General features: G+C 57.1%; 1 protein-coding gene and 1 pseudogene across 2 annotated transcripts; both read left to right on the plus strand.

Moving 5' to 3' along the window:
• Positions 1 to 1,787: 1,787 nt before the first annotated feature.
• On the plus strand, positions 1,788 to 5,551 carry CCDC71 (coiled-coil domain containing 71). Its single transcript, XM_081246679.1, has 2 exons — positions 1,788 to 1,856; positions 3,835 to 5,551. The coding sequence occupies exon 2, from the start codon at positions 3,887 to 3,889 to the stop codon at positions 5,288 to 5,290; it is 1,404 nt and encodes a 467-aa protein (XP_081102805.1). The 5' UTR covers positions 1,788 to 1,856; positions 3,835 to 3,886; the 3' UTR covers positions 5,291 to 5,551.
• A 1,184-nt stretch (positions 5,552 to 6,735) lies between these two features.
• LOC308624262 (laminin subunit beta-2-like) lies at positions 6,736 to 20,930 on the plus strand (annotated as a pseudogene). Its single transcript has 32 exons — positions 6,736 to 6,905; positions 7,034 to 7,210; positions 7,391 to 7,517; positions 7,593 to 7,653; positions 7,757 to 7,918; positions 8,005 to 8,067; positions 9,481 to 9,675; positions 9,764 to 10,110; positions 10,211 to 10,389; positions 10,520 to 10,632; positions 11,369 to 11,448; positions 11,534 to 11,690; positions 12,057 to 12,201; positions 12,358 to 12,530; positions 12,618 to 12,737; positions 13,033 to 13,155; positions 13,678 to 13,870; positions 13,963 to 14,106; positions 14,192 to 14,423; positions 14,502 to 14,665; positions 14,978 to 15,189; positions 15,282 to 15,529; positions 16,306 to 16,402; positions 17,328 to 17,698; positions 17,879 to 18,042; positions 18,215 to 18,756; positions 18,867 to 19,004; positions 19,428 to 19,605; positions 19,690 to 19,831; positions 20,008 to 20,181; positions 20,390 to 20,546; positions 20,797 to 20,930. The product of its transcript is annotated as a laminin subunit beta-2-like (transcript).
• Positions 20,931 to 21,084: the final 154 nt, after the last annotated feature.

A 21,084-nucleotide genomic window follows, 5' to 3' on the forward strand; every position in this document is an offset into this window, starting at 1 on the left:
CTAGGGATGGACCTACCTTTTTTTGTCCTCCACTTTGCGCTGACCTCTAGGCTGGACATCACCAGAGAGGTATCCTCTTTCCAGGACACACCTAGGTCCATGTCATCCCTGGAAGCTGGGCTCTGCTTCTTCATGGAAGTGGCTTCTGTTTACACAGGCCTGGCCCCAGCTGCACACAGGGGGCCAACACTACTGGCTTTAGAGAAGCTGTAGAAGATACCTTGGGCAGAAGATGAGGCTGGATTGGTCCTAAGAGTGAACAACTAATCCTCAACCATGGATGGGGCAGAGATGGGGCTCACCCACAGTTGGGGACTGGGAGTGCTAAGGTGGGACTTCCTGATTGCAACCCCGAGACCCTGGCCCTTGAGACCCCATCCTTCCCTTCTCTCTAACAATACAAGGGGCCAGAAGCATTGACCCCAGAGGAGCAGGAGAGTTTGCATTTCCTGCTGGACATCTTGGCTATGCTTAAAGTCACTGAGGACCCCACCATCAGGGCTGAGGCCCTGAGAAGCTCAGGTGCACAAGGTGAGGCCTAGGGTGGGGAGAGTGTTTCTCTCTAGGGGTGCCCAGACCCCTCTGTAGAGGCAGGGAAGCATAGATCAGGTAGAGGATCCTGGGGTTTTATGGGGAGTGAGGAGGGCTATCAACCAGTCCCAAAATGAAGCATTCAGTCACACTCTGTGACTGCCCATAGGCTTCCACCTGCCCCCCCCACAGCTACCAGATTTGCACCACTGTACATGTCAGGTCCAAGAGTTATGACAATATTTTTGCCTCTTAGCTCAGGCTCTGACCCAAGTACAGATGCCCCCACTATCTCATCCCTGAAACCAGGACTTCCAGGTTGACTCCCAACCTGGAGTTGGGGGCCCTTGACCAAGAAGTGCCTTTGGTCAGAGCAATAGAGACCATTCTGGCCCTTTAGACTCCTAGGGTTAATTTTTACCTATGTCCTCTCATCTGATGCTGCTTGGGTAGTGAGCCCTGTAACCACCACCCCTCTGCTGGCCCCAGGGTACATGTGGAAAGACTGTACAGGTGGAAAGAAGTCCCAATCTCTTAGGCCAAAGAGCAGGGATTTGGGGAAGAGTTAAGACTTTAGGGAGGGCTTCCTGCCTCTGAGGGAGCTAAGGCTGGACCAGGGTCCTCCCACCACACCTGTGGGCGTGCTCCTAAGCAAGTACACTCAGGCCCACACTGGTATGCTGGGACTCTCAGATTGGACATGCCCAGCTTTGGGCTTATTTGCAACAAATGTGTGCAAACCAGCCTTTCATACCACATGCAGTGGGCCCACTCTCAGGAATAGGGGAGGGCCTGCTGCCCTCAGAGGAGGTACAAAGAGGCTCCCGAGGGACACTCTCAGGCAGGGCGCACTCCTCTTTCACCCTCTGTTCAGGCACCTGGGACAGAGGCGGGCCTTGTCGGTGGCTGCGGGAGGTCTAAAAGGGTGAAGGATAGCTTGGACCTTGCCCCAAATCCCTCCACATGTCGTTCCACCATCAAGCCCCTCAGAGAAGGTGTCAGACGGGCCCCTAATCCAATGCTAGTCTGATGCAGTCCTGCCTGGGGCAGCGGCCAAAAGCGCCTCTGCCCCCTCACACTCCTGCACAGGCCCACAAGCGTTTAGATCGGTCCCCTCTGCCACCTCCTCCAGGAAGTCTTCTCTGGTTCCCGCTTGTCCAGCCCCCAGACTTTGGGGGAAACGGGGTCTCGGGGGGTCAAGGGTCACTAGGGCGGGCCAGGTCCCGGAAGCGGAAGCGCGGCGCACTTCCGGTGCGCAGCAGGCGGCCATGTTGGAGCAGCGGAGGCGGCGCAGAGGCGCGTCCTGGGTCCCCGCGGCGGCGCCGGTAGGTTGGGGCCGTGGGCCTAGCCACGCCGCGGAGGGGTCGTCCGCGAGGCGGCAGGGCGGATGGGCCGGGCGGCCGGCTCCTTCGGGACCAGCGCCCTCCGCCGGCCCGGCCGAGACCCCCAACCCCCACCCCGTGCCCAAAGACCCCACCCTGGGGCTGTGCGACCCGGTCGCGCTCCCACCGCCTGCCCCGTGCATTTCGCTTCCTCTAAGGCCCCCCGCTCCTACCGTCGGCTTGGGTCTCAGGGATGCGGACTCCTAGCCTGAGGGCCCTGATCTGCCCCCACACCATTTCCGCTTGGTTAGGGCCGCTACCGTCCCGCATCTTTCATCAGCTTCCCCGGCCGGCCCCGGGGACACTTGTGAAGGGAAGTCAGGGGTCGGGCTGCAGTCTCTGTTTTCCGGAGCCTCTTGGAAAGCCCAGGAGACCCTTACCAAGGGCCCAGGCCGACCTGAGCGGAAAAGCCCCCGGTTCACCCCCAATATCTGTGCCTGGAGGTAACAGGCCCCTCCTTATTGTACAGTTCACAGCCCTGGGAACTACACCCCTTGGGGAAAAAAAGAACTAAAGTCATGTGTAAGGACTGTACTTGGAGAATGGCCTCTGGAGAGGGGAAGTGCCCGAGACACCTGAGGATCCAAGAATGTTTCCAAACAAAGAGCCCCAGGGCACTTCCTCCAGGGAAATCTGAAAACTTCTGCTCCACTAGGGGGAGGAAGAAGCTGCACAGACTCACCTCTTGGCCCCAGGGACTTGCCTGATCCCAGCTGATCTTTTAATTCTCCTGTGCAGCTGCGGAGCTGTCTCTGGGACCCCTCAGTGATGGGTTAGACTAGATGTTAGTCATGATTGACGGCCTACAGCTTTTAAAGAGAAGCCTGGGACAACTTGGGTCTTCCCAGACAGCTCTAAATGGGCTGTACCAAAGTCTTCTTCCAAGCCCTAGTTAGGACAGTTCAAATCTCTAGGGTCCACTTTATTAACCATCTTACTCGGAGTCATTGGCTCCCAGACCTTGGGCTCTTGGTCTGGCTGCCTGGCTGCCTGGCCCCAGGCTGCTAGAGATATGTTATTAGTGCCTGCTACTCATCTTTTTAGTTTCTGTTGAAGGAGAGTCTGGCTTTTTCCCTGGGGCTGGTCTCCATGGCTCTAGTGCTAGGAATTGGACCTCTGAGTGGACTGTCTGGGAACTCTGAAAGCAGAACTTCTGGTGGGCAGGGAGGTCCACCCCTGGGCACTGAACAGCAGCAGCTGTAGGAACAGAGATGGTCATGGACTTTGGATGTAAGTCTGAGCCCTTTGGCCAGCATTCAAGGAACATTCAAAGCTTGTACTGCCCTGCTGTCCCCTGTTTTTCCAGCTAGACCTCCCAGCCCTGACCACAGATTCCAGTCACACCAAGTTTGCCTTACCCTTTCTCACTTTGGAGCCATTGCATTGGCTGTTGCCCTTTTTGCTCCATCTCTATCTGGTCCTTTCCTATTCATCATTCATGTCCCACATGAGTATTCCTCTCCCGGGAATCCTTCCCTTACCCATTGGCAAGCTGAGCTGTGTGCCAGTGTGCATTCCCAAGAACCTTGAGGGTATCTTTATCTTGCCTTCTGTACAGGGCTCCTGGAAGACAGAGATATTTGCCTGTATTCCCAGTGTTGAGTCTAATACTAGGAATTTGGCCAAGCCCAGATCTTTCCAGGGGCCCGTCAGCAGGTTGGATGGTTCTGATGAGCTTAAGCGCATCTATCCTGAAGAAACTGCCTCTGACCCGTATGAGTCCCCCACCTCTACCCCCCACCCTCCACCGTGATAGGTGGAGAAGACCAGGGTTTTGCCCCAAGGAGTGGCTCACTCTGGCCAGGCCCCTCTGTGTCAATAGATGTTACTGTGAAGAATGCTGGCCCTGATTGACCTATCTACCGGTCCTGGCCCCTGTCTCGGTGCCTTTCTTATTGACTCTTTTCCTTTTGCCTTGGAGGTGCCAAGCGCTGGTTTGCGGATACCCAGGCAGATCTGCAGTGCCTAATGCCATGAGCGTGGTGGTGCAGCATGTGGAGGAGAAAGCTGTGCACTCCTGGTCGCGGATCTCCACGGCAGGGAAGAAGGCCCTGGAGGAAGCGCTGCTTGTCTTTAACCCCATGAGCCAGGATCTCAGTGCCACTGAGGCCCAGCTTGTGGCCTTCCTGCAGGGCCTGCGGGATGATGGCTTCCAGCCTACTATCCTGCGCAGCGGTGATGTCTATGGCTATAGTTCGTGCACAGCCAACCCCCCAAGCCAGACAAAGCTTCAAGCTCGTGCCCCCACCCCAGCTGCCACATCACCTCCAGCCAGTGCTCCCCGAACTGCCATGCGGCTGCCTGCAGGCCGGGCCACACTGCTCCCCATGCCACTGTCTGGCAGGCTGGCCAAAGCATCCACACCAGCCCTCTCCAAGCATGCCACCACCAACCTGCTACTGAGCTCCCTGAAGCAGTCAAGTGCCAGCCGTGCCCGGGGTGCAGCAGTGGGCTTTCCCACCCACCTCTATCCAGGTGTCTACCCTGCCATGCGGCTCTCTGTTGTCCTTGAGGCCCTGGTTCCACTCAAGACTCCCATGCCCTGCTTGGGTGCCAAGCACAAGGCACAGTCACTGCAGCTCTCACTTGCAGAGTCTCCCCTGAAGCTGCGGAAAGGTCCAGGGAAGAGGCTGGGGAATTCCCAGCCCAAAGCTCCCAGAAAAGCCACAAGCAAGGGCCCCAAGTGTCTGACTCGAAGAGGCCCCAGGGCTGGACCCCGACAAGGCACTGGGCCCCAGAGCAAGACCTACAAAGCCTCTGGTTCCCTCAGTGGCCCACGAATAAAAGGTGGCTGTGCTCTGGGCACCAAAACAGCCCAGGCCAAAGCTGCCCGTGCCCGGGCCAAGGAGGCTCGAACACAAGCCAAAGCTGCCAAGGCCCGGGCAAAAGCCAAGGCAGCACAGATCAAGGCCAAGGCCAAGGCCAAGGCAGTGCGGGCCAAGGCTAAGGCCAAGGCAGTGCGGGCCAGGGCCAGGGCCAAGGCAGTGCAGGCCAGAGCCAAGGCCAAGGCAGTGCGGGCCAGGGCCAAGGCCAAGGCGTCTCGGACCCAGCCCAGGGGCAGGGGCAGGCCAAAAAGGTCTGTTCAGGCCAGGACTGCAAGGAGGAGCCGGAAAAGCTGCCCTGAGACTGTGGGACAGAAGAGGAAAAGGACTGAAGAGGCAAAGGATCTTCCTCCCCGGAAGAGAACACGGCTTGGGCCCCAATCCCCTAAGGTATGGCTAGGACCTGGAACGGCAAAGCTGCTGAAGTTCCGGGCCATCAAGGTGGACAGGCAGTCCTCAGATGATGAGGTGCGGCAGCAGGCTCAACGGATCCTTCGTGTGAACCTTTCCCCTGTAATACGACTTCAGCCATTGCTGCCATACTCAGCACCCTGATTCCTTCACGTAGCAACGTTCGGGGAAACTGAGCCCAGTTGTCTGTGTGGCCAGTGGCACAGTGTGCAATGCCCATGGATTCCACAACCCTAAGGACTCTGGGTGCCTCTCCAGGGCCCTGAGAGCCACCGGCCTCCTTTCAGAGACTGGAGGATGTGGGGTGGGGTGGGCGGGTGGGAGGGGTGGTCTCATGGCGCGATGCACTGTGACTTGTTATTCTTCAAGTTGTATGTCCACTTCCATCTATCACGTTTTATACCTTTCCACCTTCCAGTCTCCCTGCCCATACTCCATGGTCTTTTTTTGTGTGTGTGACTGCTGGTAGGCCAGCTTGAGTGTTTAGGAAAGGTAGCCCCAGGAACAGGAATGCCAGAGAGGGTTCTGGTAGCCCAGGGAAGGTCATGGATGTGAGTGAAGGGCAGCCTCCGGGCCCCTGAGGGCAGGGGCAGAGCCACTCTAAGGTGGGACACCTCCCCTTGGGGCTGCCCTGCTTTGTTCTACAGATGCTCCCTTGGAGGAGGACAATAGGTGGCTCTGTGGGGAAACACAGCCTGCAGGTTTTTAGGCCAGGGAAGGGGTGGTGCAGACCCGCCTGGCCTTGTCTTCCAGTCTACTCTGGCTGAAACCTTGGAGCTTTGTGTGGGCTTGTCTGGGGCAGGGCGGGGCCTAAATCGGCTGAAGTACTTCTGCCTATTCTTTCCTCTGCTTCTTTCAGGAGAGGGACTATCGTCGACTTCCCCAGTTGGTGGCAAGGGGTTGGGGCTTGAGTCAGGGGCCAGGTTGGTTCTGGGTTGTAGGGCCGCAAGTCCCCTCACTGACCAAGGAATTATATTGGATGGGTGGAGTGCTGCAGTCTCTGAGCCTGGGGAGTTTCCACACAGCCTCTCAGTGCTTTCTCCCTGGGTTCCAAGTGCTCCACTCCCAGGTCCAGCCTCAGCATGTCTTCCAACAGGGGCCTGTATGTTCAGACATGATTGGTTCTTCCTGCTTTGGAGAGGGGACAGAACCCTGAGCCCTGAACAAAACTAGCTCCCTGCCCATCTGCCAGTCCTTCACTGTCTGCCCAGCCCGAAAGGCAGTGGCTGGGGCTGGCGGGGAGGGGGATACATTCCCCAGAGGCTCCTGGAGGCGAACAGCCTTTCAGAGCTAGGGGTGGAATCCTCATTTGAATGAGAATTGGGTCTTTTCTCTGAGGGTTAGTCTGAACCCTGGCCGCACTAGCAGCAGCTGCGTTGGATGGCGGACCTGTAGAGAAACTCTGCTTCTTGGTGCCCCCCTCCCCACCTTTCTTCTGCATCTGGTGACTGTTATTAATATCCTTTCCCTGGGCACGGCCTCCCTCGGTTTCCCAGGCTCTGGGGACACCCCCCCCCCTTCTCCCAGCTGCACTGTGACTCCACAACACTGCATGCTCCTTGCCTCTGGCATCCTTGAGTTCATCTACCATGTATGGGGAAGGACCTGAGGGCCACACTCAGATCCTCAAGGGCAGCCCAGCTAGGGGCACACTCTATTCTCTCTCTCACGGGCCTGATTCTAGTTCCAACCGCCCAGGACCCCCAGCCGGGCCGGCCCCTCCTTTCAGCTCTGCTGCTGCTGCCACCGATGGGTGGGAGTTGGTCTCTTTACCTGAGAGCCATCTGGAGGGGGAGAGGAAATCACCGGGCCTCCCTGTGGGATGGGGTGAGGTGGGGGGCGTACCCCTAGGATTTCTATATTCAGACCCTGCCCCTCCCCGTCCAGGCTCCCAGAACAACTGCCCAGGAGGCGCCAGACAAACTTCCTCCACCCGGCTGCTCAGGCGGCAGCTGCTACCCGCCTACCAGCAACCTGATTATTGGCTGTGGCCAGAGCCTTTGAACCTCATCCACCTGTGGCCTCCATGGCCCTGAACTCTACTGCATTGTCAGTAACCTACAGGTAGGGAGGAGGGTACGGGCTCTGGAGATGGCATCTTGGATTTTCTTGGGCAGGTTCAGCACCTGTGGGAGTTCAGGTCATTGACAAGGGCCAGAGGGAGAGGCCTGTGCTGTGAAATTTTGGAGGGGGTTGTGGCCAACCAGGCACCTCCTGCCTAGTCAGTCTCATTGGGCACTCCAGGATGCTGAGAATTGCTGCTTTTGTGACTCTCGGGACTGGAAAAGCCATGGCATTGAGAATGTGATCTCCCAGAGTGGTCCTGGCGGCAAAAGGACCTGGTGGCAAGCAGAGCGTGGTGAGGGTCCTTGTGTGCCCATGTGTGCAGGTCGGATCAGGGTCAGGGCCTGGCCACTGACCAGCCCTTGTGGTTACAGGTGTTGAGAATGTCACCAGCTAGACCTAGAAGATGCCTTTACTTTACCCACCTCATCATGACTTTCAAGGTGACCCAGTGCCCGAGACTGAAAGCTTATTCTCTGCCTCCTGACCTGCTGGCCACTGGTGATGTTTGCCCCTGGTGACCCAAGGACCCCCTCCTGTCCCCAGACATTCTGGCTCTGCTCCTTGAGTGCTCAGTGGACCATGGCCACTTCTGGCACATGTACCGCTACTTTGCCCACAACTGCTTAGGCCTCTTTCCTGGGATTCCTCTTGCCCCTGGCCGCAGAGTCAGTGACCTCATCTGTGAGCAGCGTTACTCAAGACATTGCGACTTCCACTGAGGGAGAGGTCAGGCCCAGAGGAAGGGGGGTTAGGCCCTGGGATGAAGCCAGAAGCTCAGGCTTGCTTCTTAGGTAATTTCAAAGTTCTGGATCCACCCATTCTGGTGGAGAACCCAAATACTACCAAGGTTCAGGGTAATTATCCCCACAGCCAGTCCTGTACTCCTTTGTTGGGAAAACCAGATACTCACTGGTGGGAGGTGAGGTCCTGCCTGGGTATGTGCACACGCAGGGCAGGGTGGCGGGCAAGCCAGCCCCGTCCCCCATGGATTGTTTCCCAGCTCTGCTGCATTATGGTCCCTGTTATGGCTCCCCATTCCTGTCCCATGTTCCCCATACCTGTGCCCAGTGCATAGGGACTGGCATGGGTAGCAGTTTTCATCTCTGTCCCTTATCTCTGCCCCATCACTGAATTCTTTTGTGAGGCCCCATTGTGGTCCTCATCACTGCTGGCCATGCCAGCCCAATCTTTGTCCCCCACCTCTGCTCCTATCACACTGTACCTCATAACTCTCCCCTTTGTGAGCCACCGTCACTGTTCCCCATCACGGTCCCCTGTCTGCCCTCCCCACTTTGATTCATCACCCTGGCCTTGATTGGTACCCTGCGTTCCTGAAGCTGCCTGCAGGTGGCGCCAGGGCGTCTCTGGGTGTGACCTTTCTCGTAAAACAGAAGTCTTGTTAAAGGACAAGAGAGACATAATCATAACCCAGCAGGGCAGCCCAGAGCCAGGCCAGGAGAGTACCAGAGCAGGAGGACAAACTCCAAAGTAGCTTTTTCTCTACATTTTACGTTCTCTACCCACCTTGACTTCGATTATTACCAACTACTTACCCTGAGCACGCGCGCACACACGCACACGCACACACACACCCACCTTACTAGGGCCTAGAGCAGCTGTTGCGTGTTCCTCTGATCAAGAGAAAGGGGAGCTCTGGCAAAGAGATACAGGAGGTGGCCTCGGCTTGGTAGCTGACTTAAGCTGTGAGGAGCAAGAGGAGCCATGGCCCCATCTTTCCATCCATGTGTACATTTAACAAGTGCCCATGGAGCCCCACTGTGTGCCAGGCATCTTCTGGGCCTTGCTCAGTGGGGAGCAGATAGACAAGTTATCTGTCTTGGAGCTGACATGAAAATGAGAAAGGCAGTCAATAAATAAACATACCTTATGTAGTTTGGCTGGATGATAAGCTGATTTCTAATGAAGGGCTAAAGGGACTGGAATCCTTTACTGCCTTGGGAAAGCAGGTTTCCAATATCTAGAGATACCAGAAAGGGGTGTCCAGGAAGCAGTGGGATGTGCAGGTCTCAGCTCAGGAGTGATATCAGGTCTGGAGCAGTGCAGAGGTGGGATAATCACCATTAGGCTGTGGTCATCCTAAAATGGTATAATCAGGGGAGCAGGGATGGAAGAGTCCTACAGCATGGGTGCTGGAGGAAGTGGCTGCAATGATGTAGAGAGGGGAGAGACCCCCCCCAATTCCTTCTCTATCTCAGCCATAGAGGGGTAACAACCAGTGTACCTGAGGGCTCTCGATCTGTCTCCAGAGCTCCTGCGTGTGACTAACCTCCGTGCGAACTTCAAACTGCACACACTGGGTGACAGGCCCCAGGGGGGCCTCAAGGGACACCCCTTCTACTACTATGCCCTCTGAGCTTGTGGTCCAACGCAGCTGCCTATGCCATGGCCATGCCTCTGAGTACAGGCCTGCACCCAGGGTCCCACCCAACGTGGAAGGCATGGTGAGTACCATAGGAGGGGCATCCTGTGGCTGGTGGGAGGGCAAGCTGGGGGACTGGGGCAGACTTGTCTTGCCCTCCTCCCTGCCACGTGCATGGCCTTTGTGTCTGCTGCCACCACAGAGCTGGTACCCACCGTGAACGCTGCCAGGACCTGCACCAGGACCACCCATGGGAGGCAGCAGAGCCTGGGCACCCCCATGCCTGCCAGGCCAGCCCACTCCATATCCACCTTCCTTGTTCTGCTCCAGAATGAGTGTCATGAGCATGCCCGCAATTGTCACTTTGACATGGCCCTGTATCTCACATCTGGCAATGTGAGTGGAGGTGTGTGTGATGCACGTCAACACAAGACACCTGGGTGCCACTGTGAGCTCTGCCAGCCCTTCTTCCACCGAGATCCCAGGGAGGCTCCCTGCTCCCTTCACTCCTGCAAACGTGAGCCCTCCAACCCCCAATCCTAATTCTGACCCTGTTCCTTCATTTTCAATGGTGACCTCTGACCTGACTCTGTCCGCACTTCTGACCCCTGATCTAGCCTGTGACTGCAACCCTTTGGGTGCCCTGGAAAGGGTTTTGTGTGATGCCCACACAGATGAAACCTTGGGCCTCCTCTCTGGACAGTATCACTGCAAAGTTCACGTGTGGGGCCAGTGCTGTGACTCCTCTGGCCTGGTCACTATGGCCTGAGCCTCTCGCAGTCAAAGGGCTGCCAGTGTGAGTGACCCTCAGAGTGGACCCCCACCCCCAGGTCCTCCTTGCTGTGCCCGCAATTACTGCCCTAATAACGCATGCACCTACCTACCCCTGCAGCACTCATTAGCACCCTGACAGCCCTGTGCCTTAGCCTGCAGATGCGATCCCCGGGGCTGCATCCCTGGCACTCATGCCTGTGATCTCTCCAGTGGTGCCTATCACTGCAAACGCTTTGTCTCTGGATGGGACTGCAGCTGTTGTCTGGTGAGGCTTGACCCACCTTCTGATTTGACCTTGATTTTGGGTGCTGAGCTTCTAGAAGCTGACAAGTACAAGGCTATAATCAGTGTGACTGCAGACTAAGCCTTGCTGGTGGGTTGGTGCCACTTCCTGACCTGGTCACTAGAGTCAGTGCCACCTTGGCTAGCTGAACCAGCACATGCCCTCAGGTGGGAGCTTTGGGAACAAAAGAAAGAAAAATATTTAAAAGAGTTACAACAGTATTATGCACTGAATTTAAAGGTGTTTCACAGCAAAAGTGTTTGAAGGGACACTCAGTGTATCCCCTGCTTGCCTCTCCTTGAACATTACAAATCCTTTGTTTAACTTTTTTTTTTTAGAGGTATGCAAATTGTTTATTTGAATGTTTACATTGTTCTTTTGCTGGAAGACCTTGGCAAACACATGACGTGTTTTGATTTTGCAATAGGGAAAAAAAATAACATAACATTTGGTCCAAACATATGTTTAACTTTTATTTTACCCCTGGCTGTGACCTCATCTTCTTACCTCTTACCTCCCCTCCATGAAGCCGTGCAGGAGTACACCAGGGTCTCCTCTCCACTTCTCAGCCAGAGGCAGAAGAGCATTCAAGCCCTGAGCTCACCCTTGCTTCTTCCTGCAATGAGCAGTCCCAGCATATGGCCTTCCAAGCTCCTGACCCTCCTCTTCTTGCCCAGGTCTTCCTGTCCTTCCTCCACCCACCTACTCTCTCTTATAGCCCAACTTCTGGGGTCTGAGTAGTGACTCTCTAGGCTGTCGGCCCTGTGACTGTAACTTTGGGGGTGCCTACAGCAACAGGTACAAGGCAGGGACTGGGGGTCCAGATCAAGGGACAAGAATTGGGAGTTGACTCTGTCCCGTCCCCACCCCTACGCTGGCTCAGGTGTTCTGCAGGGGAGGGCCTCTGCCTCTGCCGTCCCCACCTCTGTCTCCGCCACTGCCGTGAACGCTGGTCTGGGTACTTCTGTGCTGCCCTCGACCAGGCCACTGCTGAAGATGAGCTTGGTCTGGGCCTCCAGCCTCCTGACCCCCAGCTGCTTGTGAGTGTCCAGGAAGGGCAGAGGCAGGAGGAAATCAAGGCTCACACCTTGGTGCTCAGGGGAGGGAGAGAGTGTCCAGAGAGAGCTAGTTGGAAGAAGAGGCCAGACAGGGTTAGGAAGGTGAGGCAGGTCCAAGGGAGGCAGCATCAGCACGGTCAGAAGTTTGGTGTCTTGGATGGAGTCCATATTCCCAGGACAGGGAATTCCCTGGCAGTCCTGTGGTTAGGACTCCCAGCTCTCACTGCCTCGGGCGAGGGTTTGATCCCTGCTCGGGGGAAGTAGGATCCCACAAGCTGCATGGCGCAGACAAAAAAAATCCTCACCCAGGACAGTGTGGGAGGACACTGACACCTGACTTGCCCCCAGGGAGCCCCCGAGCCTGCTCCTCCCCCCTGTACACAAGCCCCAGGGACCTCCCGTGGTTGGCTCAGGCCCCGACTTCAGAGACAGCGTGTCCCTCGATATGCCTCCACCCTTCCAGGTGAGCCTGTTACAAATACCAGCTGCCAAGGTAAGGAGTGTGAGGAACAGGGTTGGGTCACAGGCCACTAGGTCTTAGTAGGGATGGGCCCAAGCCCTGGGGCTATGAGTCCCTCGGGTCTTAGAGGAATGGGAATCTAAATCCTGAGGGTCCTAGGTCGTGGAGTGGTCTGGACCTGGGAGTCAGTGTCTCACATCCAGGCTGCAAAGGAGCCCCTGCCCCTGCATCAGGGAGCTGGCTGTACACTGTGGACTGGCTCAGACTTTGCACATGTGGTTGATGGGGCTGGCCTCTCTCTTCTGGCACCCATAGCGCCTTCTGCCCTGGAGTGTGACATTGTCCTATGCTATGAGACCCAGGTCAGTAGCTTGGGTGCCAGGCAGGTGGATGGGTGGTGCCGGGTGGTGGGTAGGGGCAGCTCTATGACCGCTGACCCCTAACCCTAGGCACCTGAAGAGTGGCAGGCATTGGTCAGGGTCTGTGCTCAATCCCAGCCCAGCAGTACCCACTGTGCCCATCTGCTGCCCTCAGCAGCTGTTCCAGGTGGCCTTGACCCAGGTACACAGGTAGGCTAGACCCCATAACCCCCAAAATACCAAGACCCTGTTATGTAGCCAACACATTCAAAGCAATACCCAAACAAAGTAGAAACCTCCCAATATGGAATACCATCATGTCATAGAACAATCAAAACAGGGACCTAATTTAAAACAGGGCAGGGTTTAAGAAGTTGGTCTTTTTCCATTGGTTGTATGATGAAATGTTGGACCCCATATCTGCACAGTGGAAATGGGGCATTCCTGGGACCACATGATCATGACCTCCTTACCCCACCCTGACTCCTCTCCCCTGTCCCTGCAGAGCTGTGTTTCTATCCAGACTTTTCTGCTTTGAACCTGGAACACACTGTTCCATGACCCTGCAGCTATGGCAGACCAAGGGGGTGCGGAGACCTGGGAGGGGGGCACCATCCTTCTGGATTCAGTGAGATCCTAGGGATTCCACCCCACATCTGGGTGGAGACACAAATTAGCAGGACAATATGGATACAGTGGGCTCAGGGGACAGGGGGTTGTGGAGACCTAGAGTTGCACCAAGAGGATTGAGACAGGTAGAGAGCATAGGGAGGGGGAATCAGGCAGGGGAAAAGCACATGCCAAGGACAGAAGGTGAGACTGGCAGGTGCCAGACCTCACAGGAACTTGTGGGCCAGGCGAAGGGCTTATCCTGGGGAAATGGGGAGCCCTGGAAGGGATTTGAGCAGGGAAGAGACATGGGGAGGATGGATTGTTAGGGGGAAGCTACTTCAATGATTCTGAGTGAGAGGTGGCATTGCCTGGACTAGATCAGGGCTATTGGAGAGGAAGGAGAAACAGAATCAAAAGAGAAACAGGAAAGGGGCGGGAAGGGGCTGTGAGGGGCAACATACAGAAGTTCCATTGTAGGTGTTAGTGAGTGGGGCTGGGTTCACTACCCCCTGCCCTCCACTCTCTACCTTCCTACTAAGTTGTGCTCCTGCCACAGGTGAAAGGGTTGCCTGGACTGAGATCTGTGGACCCTGGGGCCACGGGGCACTTGCAGGAGTTCCACAAGGCGGGCTGCATGGAGGCAGCGAGGATGAGCCTCTCCAGCACTATGCCTGAGGCCTGTGCCCGCCCTGCCTTCAGCATCTTTGCCCTGTTCCAGGGGGGTGGCCTTGGTGAGTGTGTGGCCCTGGCTTCAGGGGGCTGAAGGATAGGGGTTGCAGGAGGCACCATGAGGTTCATCTGATCTTACCCTTTCTCCTGGCAGCATGTGAGTGCCACCCCCAGGGTTCACTGACCACCGAGTGTGCCCTGCTGGGTGGGCAGTGCCGCTGCCACCCAAACATTGATGGTCTTACCTGTGACCACTGCAGGCCTGGAACATATGGCTTCCGGCCCACTGGCTGCCGTGGTGAGCCCTCGGGGCCAGTGGGTGTGGGGTCTGGGACCAGCCATCTCCTTTCTCTAGGGCTTGATTGCCCTGTCATTTCCCACAGAGTGCTGCTGCCACACCAACGGTGCCACCAAGGCCATTTGTAACGCTCTGAACGGGCAGTGCCCATGTCGGGCAGGCCTTGCTGGTCGCTGCTGTGACCACTGTCTCTATGGCTGGTGGGGCTTCCCACACTGCCAACCCTGTGCCTGCAATGGAGCTGCTGAGTTGTGCCATCCACTCACAGGAGTCTGCCGGGACTGCCACGAGGCCACAATGGGCCAGCACTGTGAGAGGTGAGGCTGCCACTGGAAGGGTTGGGGAAGGATCATGATGAGTGGGCTAGGCCCCATTCCATGTGCTACTGCCCGCAGGTGCTTGGATGGCTACTACGGAGACCCCACCCTGGGCTCAGGCCAGCAGTGCCGGCCCTGCCTCTGTCCTGGACACCCTGGCTCAGGCATCTATCATGGGACTTCGTGCCATGTGGACAGCACCAGTGGATGTGTCCTGTGTCTCTGTGCACCTGGCTATGCAGGTGAGGCATGGTTGGCAGCGACAAACCCATGGCCCTGCTCACTTGTTCACAATCCCATCAGGTCCACAAAGCAAATCTTTGCCAGTGTCACCTGTGTGTTTGAGCTGCAGGGTGCGCTCCTCTCCTCAAGAAGTTCCCATTCTTGAGGAATTATAGTCATGGAACTTTTAAGCCAAGAAGATGGGTCATAATATAGCTATTGTGTCCTCCTGGCTGGACCTCAGAACTTCTGGCTGGTTAAGTGGGACCCAGAGGCCCCAAAGGTACAGGAAAACTACTGAGACAACCCACACATACCCCAATCCACTCCAGGCCCCCGCTGCGACCACTGCTCCTCGGGCTACTTTGGGCACCCTTGGCCAGGAGATGACCCCAGAAGGAGTCCGTGCCAGCCCTGCCAGTGCAACAACAATATTGATCCTGTGATCCAGCCGCCTGTGACCCCCACAGTGGACACTGCCAGCGCTGTCTGCACCACAGCCATGGCCCTGGCTGTGCCCACTGCGGGCCTGGCTTCCAAGGCAGTGCCCTGCACCAAGGGGTCTGCCAGCATGAGCGTGTGAGTGGGATGGGTGAGGGTATCCCAAGGTGGGGGGGGTGCGTTCTCTTTCCTCAGACCCCGTCAAGCCCTTCCTCTCCCCGGGCTGTGGCTGTGACCACTGGGGCACCATACCTGCGAGGTGCCCGTCTGGGGCTGAAGCCTGCTTCTGCAACCAGGTCAGCGGGCAGTGCCTCTGCTGCCCGCACACGCTGGGGCGTTACTATAGCCGCTGTGCCCCCCTCTTCTGGAACCTGGGGGGGACCCGAGGCTGCGAGCCCTGCAGCCGCCGTGCCCAACACACTTTGCAGCCAGTGTATCACCAAGTGAGTGAGCCTTTGTCGCACGTAGCATGTGGCAGTGGCCAGGTGTGAGTGAATGTGTGTGCCTGTGGTGTGATTTATGGCTGGTGTGAGTGTGAGTGTTAACGTGACTACCAGCAGCGGTGTGTGTGGCTGCAAGCAGCTGTGTGTGCTCTTGTGCAACATTAGCTACGAGCAGACGTGAGACCACATGGGCCCGACCCTGTGTGCTGCTGTGTGTTGGCGTGTAGGTGAAGCACTGTGAGTGGGTCATGGCAAGCAGAACGAGTGTGGCACTGGTGGGGCCGGGTGCGGCTGGGATGGAGGCAGAGGAGACACGGGCGGAGGGGGAGGATTGGGAGATGCAGGCAGAGATGGATGGCCGTGGGAAGTGAGTGTTTCCAGGAGGAGAGACGTCAGGGACTGAATGAGATGAGGTCTGAAGTGTGTTCTCGAGTCCTTGGTGAGGAGAGGGTGGGAGTCGGGGGGTGAAGGTGTGGAAACAGTGGGGTGCTCCACTCAGGACACAGAGGAGCAGGTCAGCAGTTGAGAACCCAGAGGGCCGGTCTGTGGGAGGCGAGGCTGGCAATGTAGGGACAAGGTGGGGGCCGGCCAAGGGGGTCAGACCAGAGGAAGCAGGAGGGGAGAAGCCCTCAGCCAAGCACAGGTATGAGTGCTGCCTGGGCAGGAGCAGGGCTGAGCGGAGGTGACAGTGTGCTGACTCTGAGCTCTCCTTTCCTTCTTCCTCCCCCAGAGGAGGCTCTTTGTTTCTGTGGACTGGCCACACACTCTTCCTTCAGGTCATGGGTCAGTGCCCCTGCCAGGCAGGATTTGGGGGCTGCACGTGCTCCTGGTATCAGGATGGGTACTGGGGTGACCCAGAGCTGGAGTGCAGAGGTGAGCAGGGCATTCACACAATCCACCACCAGGGGTGAGGCTGTCCTGATGGGATCCTCCCTGTGGGGTGGCGGGGGAGCCACCAGGTTGTCCTGAGGGAGAGCACGTGTTTATTGCTGTTTTCTCCAAAACTTAAATACTCATGAAAACAGCTGTAGGGAAAGAGTGTTGGCAAGGCCAGGTCGGGTAGGCCTGCAGAGCAGACACATTGGGTGGTTCTTTCCTGACCCCGCCTTCCAGTCTTGACCCTAACTGACCCCTCCCTGGGCTGTAGAACACCTGGAGCCCTGTGCCATTTTCTTGCCCAAAGGCTGCCATGCAGTATGGCCTCTCTGGCTTGGGTAGCTGCCAGTACCCAAGACCGTTCTCTGGTTTGTTTTTTTTTTTTTGCGGTACGCAGGCCTCTCACTGTTGTGGCCTCTCCCGTTGCGGAGCACAGGCTCCGGACACGCAGGCTCAGCAGCCATGGCTCATGGGCCCAGCCGCTCCGCGGCATGTGGGATCCTCCCAGACCAGGGCACGAACCCGTGTCCCCTGCATTGGCAGGCGGACTCTCAACCACTGCGCCACCAGGGAAGCCCCCGTTCTCTCTTTTTTTTAAAAATATTTATTTATTTATTTTGACTGTGCTGAGTCTTAGTTGCAGCATGTGGGATCTTTTTAGTTGTGGCGTGTGGGATCTTAGTTGCGGCATGCATGCGAGATCTAGTTCCCCAACCAGGGATTGAATCCGGGCTCCCTGCGTTGGGAGCGCGGAGTCTTACCCACTGCACCACCAGGGAAGTTCCCCCATGGTTGCTCTGAGCAGTGGCTTAGGTGAGGCTCTCATACTCACACAGGGTCATTCTCCTCCTCAGGCTTCTTGGTGGCAAGGCTAGGGTGAGTGCTGCTTGCTCCCTACCCTGACCCTCTCTCTCCCCCACAGCCTGTGCCTGTGACCCCCAGGGCTCCGTCTCGCCCAGCTGTGACCCACACACAGGCACCTGCCGCTGCAGAGAGGGCATCTCAGGGCTGAGGTGCCAGGCATGTGCCTGTGGCTCCAGAGGTGGATTCCCACATTGCACGTCCTGCCCTCCCTGTTCCACCTCCTGGGACCAACACCTGGCTCTGCTCCAGCTCCAGCTGGACACTGTGGCCCACGAAGTGGCTGCCTTACTCCAGGGGATGCCTGGCTGGGGTGCTGGGGGCAACTTCAGGCCTGGAGGGGGTACTCCAGCAGGCCCAGACACTCCTGGAATCTCCTTCCCCTGCTGTGGGGCCCCAACGACAACTTACGGAATGGATAGCTGGACTCAGGCAAGGGGTCTGGGGTCAGTAGGAAGGAGGTCTCCAGCTAGCTTCCCAGGGTCAGGGATTCAGAGGGTCTTGGGTTGGCCTGTCTGAGGCCTGGGTCTGGGAGTGAGGTGAGTTTTCTTGAGTGAGGAATCAGGGAGGAAAGAGCATCTCTGGCCAGGCTGATACTCCATCCTCCCACAGGCCAGAAACAACCGCATTGACCCAGACACTGTGGGCCAAAGGACAGGTTGTAGCAGAAGGAGAGCCATGGGTTAGGGGGCAGTGTGAACATCTGGAAGAATTATCCCAGGAGCTAGACTGTGTCAAGGGCTTGGCCTGGCTCAAGAAGGCCAGAGGAGCCCAAGGTGAGGCCAAGTAGGCAGGTAGGTGGGCCGCAGGTGATGGTGGGGTCTAGGCTGGGGCACGAGGAAGGGACCAGGTGCCTTTACTTACATATCTGGGGGACCCAAGAGTCTGACTGACCCTGCCAGTGGAGCCCTGAGCCAACCCTGTGTCTATTGTTCCTATCCCCTGCAGGTGCTGAGGCCCAGGCCTCCTCAGCTGCCCTGCTTTCTCAAGAGGCCATGCTTACAGCCCAGGTCGTGGCCACAGTTGGAGGACCAGACAGCATCCTGGGACAGGCCCAGGAGGCCTGGTGGTGGACAGAGAAGCTGCTGTGGGGGATGGGCCGGCCCAGAGGGACAGCTGTGTGGCAGCTGAAATTGAAGGGGCTGGTCCACAGGGTCCAGAGGCTGCACCCTCAGCTTCTACAGCTCCTAGTCAAAGCTGAAGTGGTAGGTGGAGATATGGGTCACTGTGGGAGGCTTTGCCAAGGCGAGGACTCTCTCCTAGGGGTAAACTGGGTGTAGGGCAATGGGAGAGCTGGGACATGCATTCCTCACTGGATCCCCTAGGAATGTAGGGGTCGGGGACCTCGGTTGGTCTATGTTCCTGTGCCCTGTGGTGTTCCCTCTTGTCCTGGGACCCTGCCTACCTCCCAGTGGGCTCTGGTTACCTCCCATAACTCCTTCTATAGCCTGGACATGGCGGTCACAGCCTTGGAGCAGTGTCAGCAACTGGTACAGAGCCATGGGGGCTGTGGAGGAGAGCATGGTGGGAGTCACAGGGTACCATGGCTTGGCCATGGGGTTGCAAGAGACATATTCCACATCTGACCCACCCCTACCAGCAACAGCAAATCCAGGCCACTGCAAGCTCCATGGGAATCCAGGCCTGGGAGATGTGGCGTCATGCAAGGGGGTCTGGGGTGTGGCCACCATGGCTCACATGCAAGCAACTGTGCAGCCCATCCAGCATTTTCTCTTGGGTACATGTCTGCTTGTTGTGTGTCTGTTCACAGCTGAGGTCTGGGGCAGGGGCAGGTGTGCATCCAGGACACTGCTATGATACTCCTTCTAGAATGAGGAATACTCATCAGGGCTAGGGGTCAGGTGGGAGCACTAGTGTGCTCGTAAATGTTTAACAAGTGGGGCCTGGGGGTCAGGAGTAACTGATTTGTAGTGTTTGTCAATTTCTATGGCATCAGTAATCCCCACTGTGACTGATTTCAGTCTACCTGTCATTTAACAACTGATTCACAGAATTCCTGAAAATTTAACAATTGGCTCTTGGAAGCCTCTAGCACACCATGTAGTCATGTCAGAGGCAGGGTCAGTGAGAGATTAGGGTCAAAGCTCGTTGGATCAGGGATCAGAGGTCACATCCAGGATCCCTACCTCCATCCCCACAGATGCTGTGAGTGTGGAGCTGGTGGCATGCCATGCGCTGGCTGTGCCCCTCCCCCAAGGTGGGGCAGCAGGCATTGCCCTCCTGCTGGATCAGATCCAGGATGCCCTTCCTGTGCCAGATGCCATAGGCCAGGAGCTGCCCAAAGCTGAAGGTGTTCCCCATCAGGCACAGCAGACCATGTGAAGGGCCAGGAGGCTGGAGGTAGAGGTCAGAGGTTGGGGAGGAAAGGAATGCTGGACTGACTGATCATCTGTGTCCTTCAGGGAGGGTACAGCCAGGGCCCTGGACCAAGCTCTGGATGTTTAGGGAGTGCTGGCTGAGGCGGGAACTCATGCAAGGGCTGCAGAGCAAGGGCTGCAGGTGGTGAAACAGAGACTTCGAGGTCTGGAAGCCAGTGTACAGGAGGTGATACCCCACCCATACCCCTCAGCTCCCTCACACCTCTTGCTCAGAGGCTGCTGTGGTCCCCATTCTTTCCCTGAGATCCTTGACCAATTGTGATACCACGGTGCTAAATACCCTGACCATGTAATGCTCTACCCTGCTGTGACCTCTCTGTGATTCCCCAATCTTTGCCTCAGGTGGCAGGCCACCTGGCCTGGGTGGCACTGGCAGTGGATGTGACCCCAGTCCTGGGGCATCTGTCCAGTGCAGCTATGGCTCTCAGGACCTGTTTGGCCCTGAGTCAGCGGCAGGCCCAGGAGGCGGAAGAGTGAGCAGCACATGCCTTGGGTGTGGCTGGGAGCCTGGGCAAGGTGAGATGGGAAAAGTGGACATTAGGGTCTCAGGGACACCTCTGGAATAGTGTGAAATGGGGTTTAGGCTGGGACTGGGCTATGCTGGGCTGAGGCAGGGTCTCAGTTCTAAAAGCCCCTGCCCCCCACCCCAGGAACTTTGGGTAGCAATGTGTTTGGGACTGTAGAGTCTACGTGGGGTGGGGTTTCAGATCTAGTCTTGCTCTAGGAATTGCAGGTGGCCCAGTTAGGTGTGGTGGAGTTGCAGGAGGGCACACATAGCCCGGTGGCCACGGTGCAAGATGCAGAAGAGCGGGTACAGTGGGCATGAGCTGAGGCCCAAGAGTTTCTAAAGCTGGCACAGAACAGCTGGAGCTGCCTAGAGGGTACGTGGCTGGGCCATGGTGGGGTGGGTATGGGGGGTAGGGAGGGTCAGAGTTATAGGGATGGTGTGGGAGGGTCAGGGAAGGGTGCAGGTCAGGTCCAGATTCATATAGGGCTCAGGCTGGGGTCAAAGTCCAGAACAGGAGGCCAAACGTTAATTAGGGTTAGAGCTTATTTAGGGCTGGGGTCAGAGTCAGGGTCAGAGATTAGGACCAGAAGTCAGAGCCTGGCTCAGATGACCCTGATCCCCAGGGTTGGAGCGCCACCTGGCTCAGAATGCGCAGGCACTGGGCAAGAAAGTGACCACCCTGTGGGCCCTGGAGCAGCAGGCAGCAGAGCTGCTTGATCACACGCAGCTGTGGGCCATTGCGTACACCACCTGCTGACTGCTGTCTGTGGATGCCAGTAAGAGGGACCCTGGGACTACCTAGGTGACTCAGAGTGACCCCAGAGTGACCCAGGAATCTCCTGACCTTGAGAGACCAGAGGCACCACTGAGTGCCTGCTGATCCTGAGTGACCTCTATGTGACACCATGTTG

The sequence above is a fragment of the Mesoplodon bidens genome (genome assembly GCF_964165515.1).
Source record: "Mesoplodon bidens genome assembly, chromosome: 10".
In the NCBI taxonomy this organism is placed as follows: domain Eukaryota; kingdom Metazoa; phylum Chordata; class Mammalia; order Artiodactyla; family Ziphiidae; genus Mesoplodon; species Mesoplodon bidens.